This window comes from Perissodus microlepis, chromosome 12 (genome assembly GCF_051167445.1).
Source record: "Perissodus microlepis isolate ML-2025 ecotype Zambia chromosome 12, ASM5116744v1, whole genome shotgun sequence".
Taxonomy (NCBI): domain Eukaryota; kingdom Metazoa; phylum Chordata; class Actinopteri; order Cichliformes; family Cichlidae; genus Perissodus; species Perissodus microlepis.
In genome coordinates this window covers 810,356-820,791 of record NC_140472.1, presented here as the reverse complement: position 1 = coordinate 820,791, position 10,436 = coordinate 810,356, and the positions used below count along the sequence as shown (strand labels likewise).

General features: G+C 44.2%; 1 protein-coding gene across 1 annotated transcript; it reads left to right on the top strand.

Annotated features, from left to right (window-relative positions):
• The first annotated feature begins 1,119 nt into the window (after positions 1-1,119).
• Positions 1,120-8,436, top strand: ube2l3b (ubiquitin-conjugating enzyme E2L 3b). Its single transcript, XM_084946690.1, has 4 exons — positions 1,120-1,249; positions 3,020-3,115; positions 3,198-3,384; positions 7,111-8,436. The coding sequence occupies exons 1-4, from the start codon at positions 1,223-1,225 to the stop codon at positions 7,263-7,265; spliced, it is 465 nt and encodes a 154-aa protein (XP_084802816.1). The 5' UTR covers positions 1,120-1,222; the 3' UTR covers positions 7,266-8,436.
• The last annotated feature ends 2,000 nt before the right edge of the window (positions 8,437-10,436 follow it).

Sequence of the window (10,436 nt, the reverse complement as noted above, 5' to 3'; positions counted from 1 at the left end):
CATGTCTGTAGTTTTCCCAGTTTAGGGAAAGAAAGGAGTTTGTCTTTTGGTTAATGTTTCGCTATCGGCCATAATGAACGACACACATTTGTCAAAATCTAGTTTTGCGTCTGGTCGTCTGTGTTTGGGTCGCCATGATCACTCCACACGCTGTGGCACTGCAGACGATCAACATAATCTATGTTATAAGAGCAGGTTTGTGGTCCACACACACTGAGTAGTTCTATAAAATCATCATGAGTGAAACAGAAGCTTCCCTGGTGTGTATTATCTTTCACTACGTGTCAGATCTTGCCCTGTTTTTAGCTCTGTCTCTCTCTCACCCTCTCTGTCCTGCTCTCTCAGTGCTGTCACAGCAAAGTGTAACAGTGAAACAGAATTTACAACCACATAAATGCCATCAGACTAAAGTTAATTAATAATTTCAAATAACACAGTGTATATATGTTTATAAATGAGGTGCGACGATGCAGTCTGAATATTCAAACTGAAGGTGGACTACCGCTTTTCAATGTTCAGGTACAAGGATGACCTGCAGAGCTACATCATCCTATACTGAGAGAGACGATGGTCATTCCACAGCAGGGTGGTGCAGCACATACATGTGTGCAGCAGGAGTGACAGACGGCTCAGGGTGGGGGGGGGTTACATCAGAAACGTGCTCTGAGCCCGTACTTGTTTGCAGTGCTGATGGACAGATTCACACATGTTCATACGCTTTAGAACGAAAGTGCAGGGAGAACATGGATTTGCACGTGATATTAAAGCAGAAACATGAACTCAAATAAAACTTTATTGTTGAAAGTATTGCACAAGCACATGGAAAACCTTTTTGCTCTCTGCCATCCACATGACTGTTGCATGAGCCAATTACAACAGACTGACAGCAGAGCTGAGGGTTAAACAAGCTGACTCATACAGGTGTAACTCATCATGCGTTTTCAGGGGTCTACATGCGAACACTTGCATTAATACTAACAAATAAAGCGGAAGCAGACACAGCTGGGTTCAGGCTCAGACTCCCCCCGCGGCTCCGGCTCACAGCCCAACATGTTCGTAACATATATAATTACAGATATTCCGCATTTAAACACGTCGCTTCCTGGCGCGGACATGTCGGCATGTTCACAAACAGGCGGATGTCCAACCTGATCAGCCTCAGCGCAGGAACAGACCCATATTCCCAGCGCAGTGAATTCTGGGAACACACAGTAGTTTCAAGATGGCGGCGAGCAGGAGGCTGGCCAAGGTAAATCCGTCGTTGCCGTTCTTTTTGATCGTTTCTAATGTTTAAGGACGTATTGACGGTTAGTGGAAGCGTCCGTCCTTTGGCTCGTGTTCACGTTACAGAGTATGTTTGCATTAAGTGACCGTCAGTGTCCAGCTGTAGCTGTAGGCTCAACAGAAACAAGAGGTCAGCATTGACCACCTAGCCGACCAAATACTAACGTTAGGCAACTAAGCAGTCCCAAATCAGGCCGGAGGATCTACAGGGATCCTGCCCGGGGCTGCCAAAAACCTCATTCAAGTCTCTTATCTACAGTTTGAACGTCAGAAAGTCTTGAGTTGTGTGACCGAGGGAGTCAATCCGGCAGTGGGCAGCCCGAGATCGTGTCAATTTCCACGGCGTAAGACGTTTGCTAATCAGCTAAGTTGCTATCCCCAGGTCTCAGCTAGCTACACTTCAACTTAATCAGACTTTGAAGTTCGCCATTAGGAAGTGGGTGTGAACTACAGCGCAGCGTTACACTTCCAGTAATGCGGCCTGAAGGCGACACACACCAAATGCTACTTTCGTTTTGTGTAGTGGTCGTAGCATATTGCGTAAGGTCTGCGTTAACCTACGTTTGTTTCCCCTTGATTATCGTTTCCGCCTTTAAACGTACACTGCGCTGAACGAGGCGGTTACAGGAGGCTGTGTGTTTGAAGTTTACCCGGAGTAACAAAGCTGAAAGCACGGGGAGCAGAGCTGGCCTGTAACCGGCTCACTGATGCAGGTGGAATTATTCAATGCGAACATGCAGATTAACATTAACAGGATTTCATTCACGTGAAACAAACGTCGGTGCTGTTGGACCGTAAACAGCTCATACGCTGTTTATTGATCACAATCACTTTACCCTAAAAACGTGTTAGACATATTTACACCGTCGAGCTGTGCAACAAAAACCTGCCACAGACGGAACCACGAGGCTGGCTTTAAGTGCCACTCAGGGGTTTCAGCTAATAGCTAACATAATCTAACGTAAGTCAAACTGGTGACAGAACCAGTAACCTGATGGAAAACTAGGTTCGCTGTGGTACTGCTGGATGCAGCTTGTAGTTCACTTTCACTGTTGGCTGCTGCACTGAAATGAAAGCGAAACGCTCCTGTTGGCTGGAAGGCTTGAGTTTGTTTAGCATTTGATGAATAAGGACAAGATGAAGTGCAACGCTGCTACTTTATGCAATAAAATCGTTGCAATCCAAGCAGTTTAGAGCTTAACAGGTCACTGGACACATACTGTGAATAAAACATGTAGCGCTGAACACATCCTCACATCTACGATATACAACAACACTTCTCTACAAAGCTGAGATGTCTTTGTTTGTTGCAGTTGGTTTGTCATTTGTTTTAAGTGACATGTTTCATTGTATAGCAGCTTTAATTTTCTTTACCTGAAAACACTGGAGGTGGTGCTGTTTAGTACTGGGGACCTCTGAGGTGGATAACAGGAACCAAACCAACATCAGCTTGTTGTTTCTTTGCTCTTCCTTTCTGCTTAGACTTCACATCAACATTCAGGAAAGAACGTGGTGTAAATAATTTCAGCGCAGTTTAAAACCTGGTGTGTAGTTTGGAGGCTGAAACAGAGACGAGGCTGCGTCTTCCTGCTACGCTGTCCTAAACTGTTGGTGTCATTCGGGTGGTGCATCCTTCCACTCCAGAGGATGAACTCTGTAAAATCATACTTGTTTTATTTTTCTTGTATTGACTGTAATAACCTTTCTAATATCAACTGTGTGCTTGTTCTTTCAGGAACTTGATGAGATTCGCAAGTCTGGAATGAAAAACTTCAGAAACATTCAAGTTGAGGAATCAAACTTATTGGCATGGCAAGGGCTGATTGTTCCTGTAAGCTGCTGTTCCTTCTTTGGCTGGTCTGAGATACGTAGGCCCGAGGTTCCCCTTACTAACCTTATTGGTTCCCTTTCAGGACAACCCTCCTTATGACAAAGGTGCATTCAGGATTGAAATCATTTTCCCCACCGAGTACCCTTTCAAGCCTCCCAAGATCACATTCAAGACAAAGATCTACCACCCCAACATTGATGAGAAGGGCCAGGTGTGCTTGCCTGTGATCAGTGCAGAGAACTGGAAGCCTGCCACCAAAACTGACCAAGGTTGGTGCTGAAGTCTTACACAGGGCTGCTCGATGTGAGTCGCAGCGAGCTGGAGAACTGCACATCTTTTGATTTTTGTCTGACGTGATGATTGCAGGAAAAAAAGTCTGTCCAAAATAAAACGTTGTCCTGTTTCAGTAACTGTCCGTCTGTCGGTCTCAGAGCATTTTCACATAGAGCTCCGTGTGACGAACAGAGCAGAAAGCGTGTTTTATGCACACGCATGGTTGTGTGATCCAAAACACAGTGTTTAATATGTTTTGTATTTATTGAACAGCACAGCTATAGTAACAGGAAGCTCTGACGATTCTGTGACTCAGTAAAGCGTCACATCGTTTAGACGGCTGTGTGTTTTTATATCGCTGCTACTACAGCTGCTAACCTGTTTGTTCGAAGCAGCAGACACAGAGATAACTCCTACTCACGATTTAGGGAACATTTATTCCCTAAATCTTAAACATTGACTAAAAGAACAAGTGTTATTTCAGTTTGAAAGAAACAAACAGAAACCTGCAGAGTTTATCACAAAGTGTACGTGAAAAACAAGAATGAACTCGGCATCGTTTCATCCAGCACCGACTCAGTTTTCAGTGTTTTCCCTCAGGTGGTAGGACCTGCTGCCAGACAGCTTTTAGTACCTGGTGACGGTTTCAAGCGAGCAGAGTCGGGCAGAAAGTGTGATGTCAGCAGACTTATCACAACAATCAACCCCACCAGTGTTTGTGAAACATGGAGGGAAACAGCTGCACATAGACCAACGCTGTGGTCCAACGATGGGTGCAGGTGCAGCTATAATCCTCAGTCTCCTCCATTGTTTGGGCCACCTTGCTATAACAACCCATCATCATTGGGGTGGTACTCAGTTGTCATGGAAACAGAGTGGAGACGAGGTGCTAGTGTAAACGAGGGAGATCTGTGGTCAGAGTTTCCCACAGTGCTCGTGGGTATAAATGTCGTTATAATTTGGGTCCTTTAATGATTTCTTTGAACCGGTTTCTTTCAGGGTGGAATGACTGTACAGCGAGCATGTTTAACCACTTTAAAAACAAGTTTGGATTGATTTTGTCTGATCCACACAGGGTCAAAAGTAACCAACACTACGATTGAAAGCAAGCTGCCCCTCAGGGAGTGGGGCTTGGCCTTTAGCATAGTTCTGGCAGGATATTTGACCACCGTTCTGGGCACAGTGGGTAGAGTTCATTTCAGTTGGTTTGGTGTCATGGAGCCATTCTCTGTAACCCTATCCTCAGTCTACAAACTCTTCAGTAGGGTTAATGTTGGGGGTTTTAAGAGCATCCCAGGAGCTCAGTGCAGCCATTTCTAAATGACTGCAGATTCTGGGATCACCAGTTTCAACAGTTGGACATAAGTGCAAGTTATTTGGATGTGTTAGCACTTTGCTGAGGTTTAGGAGAGGACACGTTAACCTGCAGCTGCCCACGTGGAGAAAAGTCAGCGTCAGATCAGACTTTTGAGTTGACAGACGGATTTAAAATTGTGCATCCAATTCTTTCTTTTCTTTTTTTTAAGTCCTTAAAGCTGTGCCGTACAGTCGCTTCACCCTGGAAGAGTTACTGTGAGCGTCTGTAAACCTTTGGCCTTTCATTATAGATCAGGTTATGATGGTTTCTACTGTTTAACAGTCAAACACATCGTTACATACGTCACACTGCAGGGTTTCATCTCACTGGTTAATCTTTAATCTGACAGTTTTAATTCAATAGTTTAAATGTTTCCCCACAAGCTGAGCTTCAGTCTGCTGACGTGGAAGAGCATCTGTCCTCTCAACAAACACCATACATGCAACCACGCAGCTGAAATGGGGGTTAACCTCTACTGTGCACTAGAGATGGCACGATACCACTTTTTTATGTCCGATACGATAAATTTGGATATCGGCCGATACCAATATGAATCCAGTATAGTGTTTTTAATCAATAAAACTGTTTTTTAATATCTTGCTGCATTTTGTATAAACTCAAGTTTAAATAAACAACAACACTAAAGCTATTCTGTTACACCTGTATGTTAAAAAAAAAAAATCTAATAAACTTAAACCTGCTCCATCCTCCCTATTCTGGTATTTTAAAGAGTACTTAGCAGAAATATTAAGCAACCTAACTAATAGGGTTGCAAACTCCCAGCAAAAAAAAAATAGGGAACCACCCTCCACCTCATGATGCTTAATCGACGTAATCAACTTTAATTTGATGCAGGGTGAAAAAAAATGCACAGAAATAAATTATTTTTCAAGAATAATTAAATAGATTCAACATCTTTCTTCAACAGAACTGCACAGATGGTTCCTTCCCAAAGGAAAAAGTACTATAGCTTACTATATTAGACTTAACAGTTACTATATACAGTAATGGACTTCTATATATTTTACATCAGATTAAAACTTTGGGTGTAAGATTCAGATAATTATTTATTAAAAGCTCGACATTTTAAATGAGAATAAGAAAGAAAAGTATGTCTTTGTGCCCCCTTCTCCCTGTTCATGCCCTATCGGCCCCCCTGGCTAAACTTTCCTAGATCCGCCCCTGCACAGTTACCAGCCGTCAGCTGTAGAAAAAGATCCTGGTGTAGAAAGTAATATTAAATAAATTCTAACAACAGCTTATCAAGCTTAAACGTGCTGCTGTTGTTCAGCCGCTGGTTTCCTCTTTCTGGTGCAAAGTGGGACAAAAACAAACAAGAGAGACGATCAGCTGATCATTGATCAGTTTCATGATTGAAGTAGCAGCAGGAGGGAGAGAGAGAGGCAGTCGCTCCGTATATCGGTTGTTAAGCTTAACGTGGGAATGCTTTACAAACATTCAGAGATGAACTTACACACTTGCTTTACTTCTCTCTGGGAGAACTTCCTCGGAGATGAAATGCAGGTTTGGTAGCGAGGCTACAAACACACACAGCCGCTCTATCACGTGACCACACTGCTGCGACTGCTACGGTTACGAGCCGAGTTACGCCGTGTAGCAAGTTTTGTGAGGTGCTTTTTTTGATATTTAATGGATCGATTACATTTTTTATTTCTCTCCGATATCCGATCCAGTAATTTAGGTCAGTATCGGACCGATACCGATACGTAATATCGGATCGGTCCATCTCTACTGTGCACATGACCTATTGCAGCAACGTCATTGGTTAATCAGTTCCCAGTTTAAGTTGCTGATTGGAGAAGCTGGACGCTGCCCTCTGTAGTGTTTCAGAACGGTCCCATGGATTTATCAGTGAACTTACATGATGTGTGCACGTTTCAGAAGAACGACACGAATGTGCTGATCAGGTCTATCAGGGCATGCTGGGTTTGTGTTTGTGGATTCACTGAGCGCGTCTCCTAAACGTCCACACACAACAGAAACAGTTTTATTTAAACAATCACAACAACATTAAGCTGAAGCTGCTTTACACTGTCAGTGTGTGTTACCTACAGTCATACAACCTGTGTTTGCATGATGTGAGACTGACAAAGAGAAGGTTGGACTTTCTCACGACACAAACTCATGAGTTCACTCTGACTCTAAAGACTTATCTAAGTGCACAAACTGCAGACTGTTTTATTTTTATTACTTTTTAGAAATGTTTTCTATTTCTTTGCTTTACATGATGATAGTTGTGAAAAGCTGTAAGTCACCTCCTGACAAACCAACTGCTGTGACAGTGGAGGCTGTGGTCTGTTAGGAAGCATTTTGTGTCTGACTCGATCTCCTTCGTGTCTTTCAGTAATTCAGTCCCTCATCGCGCTGGTGAACGACCCCCAGCCCGAGCATCCCCTGAGGGCCGACCTAGCAGAAGAGTACTCAAAAGACCGTAAAAAATTCTTGAAGAACGCAGAAGAATTTACAAAGAAACACGGAGAAAAGCGGCCAATGGACTGATCACGTCACGAGCGCGTAGCCCTCTGTCTGCCTCCCTCCCCAGCCCCCTTCTGTTTCACGTGTCCGACCAAATACTGATCTTCCTCTGCCCTCCCCGCTCCGTCCCCCACCAGCAGCTCGCCACCTCCTCGGCCCCCTCGTTTCACATAGCGCTCCTTTAAACGGCCCTGGAGCCAAGCAGGACTCTCTGTGGATCAGACCGCTTTCTCTCTCTCCTCCTCGTCGCCGTAAATCTCCAGACCATTTCTAACTTTCTACTCTTTCTTAAAGTGAAAAATGGAAAAAAGAAATGCTAAGGGAACATGATGTGTTAATTTTCTTTGGGCTTTTTTGGCTTTTCCTCAGTAGAAACAGCTCCTGTTTTAAATCGATCTCACTTAGACACGATTTGTCATAAATATTTGATTCTTTTATTTTGAAAAGCAGAAGACGAGTGTGTTTGTTTTTGGTTTTGTTGGTTTTCATTTGGCCCATCTTGTGTAACATTTTAAGCTGAAACACATGAAGTAGTGAAATGAGAGTTGCCGTAGCTCAGACCCGAGGCCGATGTTTGGCTGTAGAAATGCACTGTACTCTGTGGAACATCTCACATCTCCTCCCCCAGAGTCTGTAACAGTTGAAAATGTTAGGCCGTACATGAATCGAGTTATTGTAGAAATGCCAGAGATGACTTCTGAGTGTTAAAGATTTTCAAACACTAAAAACATGCAGCTGAAAACTTCTGCATCACAGATGGTTAGCCATTCACCCGCCCTCCTCAACAGCCATTGGCTCCCAAACGTCTTTTTTTTGATTGACACTTGTGTATAAAATCTGCAAGAATGTGTTGGATTGATTTGAATTTCCATGCATGTCCCCTTTCCTCCTGCTGGGTGCCCAGTATAACCATGTTTAGAACCAGGAACCTGTAGTACACTGAGACATACTCACATAGTCCCAGCTGAGAGGGGCCTAACTTATCAAGCTGGGGGAAGGAGACGCTAAGCTTGAAGCTTGGATCAGCTCCTGGAGATCGTCCGAGAAACAGTAACCTAGAAGGCAGCTGGGAGAGGGCTGGCCGTCCAGGGATGTGCCGGGACATGGAAAGGGACTGCAGCGGCCAAACGACACCATGTAACAGCTATTTGATCTGGTCCCAATATTGTTTCATAATAAAGATGATGGCTTACCATTTGGCCTCCATGTTTTCCTGGTGCTGTGGGGATGTTGTGTTGGGACTCGATCCAGTGCTGCTTATAGAGGGACAGATTCACTCCACTTTGTTCCAGCATAAACTGGGATTTGGTGTTTAAAGAACCACACCACAGGTATTTAGTGAGCGCAGCGAGGGGAAGAACGGGCTAACGGAGGTAACACAGCGCGTCAGTCCAGGGCTGCAGAGAGCTCCCTGCTGTTGGCCTGAAGAAAAGCAAAGTTACAGCATTTCTAATGAACCCTTTATCTACAGCTCTGAATAATGGAGGCCCACAGTAGTTCTGACAGCAGTTAAACTCCATGCTATAAGCACATACAGATAAAATTGTGCCATACAATAGTAATGGTAGCATCTACCAACACATTAGATTTAGATGGTGAAAACATGAAAGACTAGGGGACTCTTAGCTGGACAATATCTGCCATTTGACCCAATATGAGAGTAAAGCTGTTTTATGGCATATTAACTGTAATGGTTGTTGGGTCTGCGCTTCCACAGGCCCCACTGGTTTAGAGACTTATTCCCATTAACGACAAGGAAGCAAGACGAACAGCGATTTTACTTGCGCAAGGGAGGATCTCAGAGCAGCCCTTCTGCCCTCGGTCAGACCACTTCCACCCCGGCCTCCGCTTGCCGCCTTTTATTGAAAACAGTTAGAGTACACACAAGCACCACCCATTGTAACCCCCCCTATGGTTATAAAAGATAAGGTACTGTGTGTGTGTGTGTGTGCACATGTGTGTGTGCATGTATGTGCGAGCATCTGTATGTGTTTGTGTGTGTTTGGGGTGCGTTTGTGTGACCTGCTGCCCACAAAAGGGTCATAAAGGCAGGAAGTTTACTAACCTCCTAGGACCTGCGTCCACATGTGTGGACATCACATTTTGGGTTATTTAGACCAAAATACTAAATTTTGCTCTACGAGGGCCTGATATCCACTGACGAGGACGTTATGCTGCTGCTGTTCTATCGAAATTCTAAACACATGTGGCTCTCGTTTTTCTCAGAAACCAAAATCAGGTAAAAAATAAATAAATCGGGTAATTCTTTGTTTTTAAATTCACCAGGTCCCAATCAGCCCAAATATCAAAGAGAAATGAAAAATGCTGCTGTGGAAGAGTTCAGGTCTCAGGAGGCTAAACAAGAAAACAGAACCCTCACATAGGATGTGCCTGTAATAAACACTACAGCCTCCCCCACCGTTCAACAGGCTGCGGAGGGCGTCAGAAACAAAACGTCTTTGATCGTACAGTCTGAACTAACACTTACAGATTTAAGTAACACAATGACAACATTTAACAATTTGACTCCAACAATGGTCAAGTTGGATAAATATATTCAAACCAGGACACGCTCCATTCAATGGCTCTGGGTATTCAAACGGGAGATTTAGTGCAAATGACAATTCAGCATTTCATGGCTAATATGACATTATTTGGGCCTGAGACTAGTTTTTGTCTCCATGCAGCAGACTTTATATATGTGAGGATTACTACTTCTACTACAGGCAGCTCCAGGCTTTGAGATGTCCAGTAAGCAGGTCACAGTCACAATCGATGACCGGAAACTTTGATTGGATGCAAATGAAGGCGTGAAGCTGTCCTCGACAGTGCACCGCCTGCTGCACCTCACCTCTGTGCAGGTGGGGTGGCTGCAGCTCAACGGGCACAGCAGGTCTGCTAACTGGAAGGTTGGTGTTTTGATCGCTGGCTGCTCCAGTCTGCAAGCCAACATACTGACCTCATGTTGTTCCCCGACGCATCAATCAGAGTGTGAATGTTAGAAAGAACTTAAGCACAGTAAAAAGTCATTGAATGGGCGAATGAGGCGCGTTGCAGTAAGGCAGAGTAGAAAAGTGCTATATAAGAACCAGTCCAGTTACTGCTGAAGAGTATTATGGGCTCATGTTGGGCCATCAGGACAGCCTCATGTCTGTTTTTGAGTGACTGATCAGAGACATCCACACAGTGACCTGC

Coding starts and splice junctions, on each gene's coding strand:
- ube2l3b (XM_084946690.1), top strand. CDS start 1,223: ATGGCGGCGAGCAGGAGGCTGGCCAAG. Junction 1,250..3,019: donor CGAGCAGGAGGCTGGCCAAG/GTAAATCCGTCG, acceptor TTGTTCTTTCAG/GAACTTGATGAGATTCGCAA. Junction 3,116..3,197: donor GGCAAGGGCTGATTGTTCCT/GTAAGCTGCTGT, acceptor GTTCCCTTTCAG/GACAACCCTCCTTATGACAA.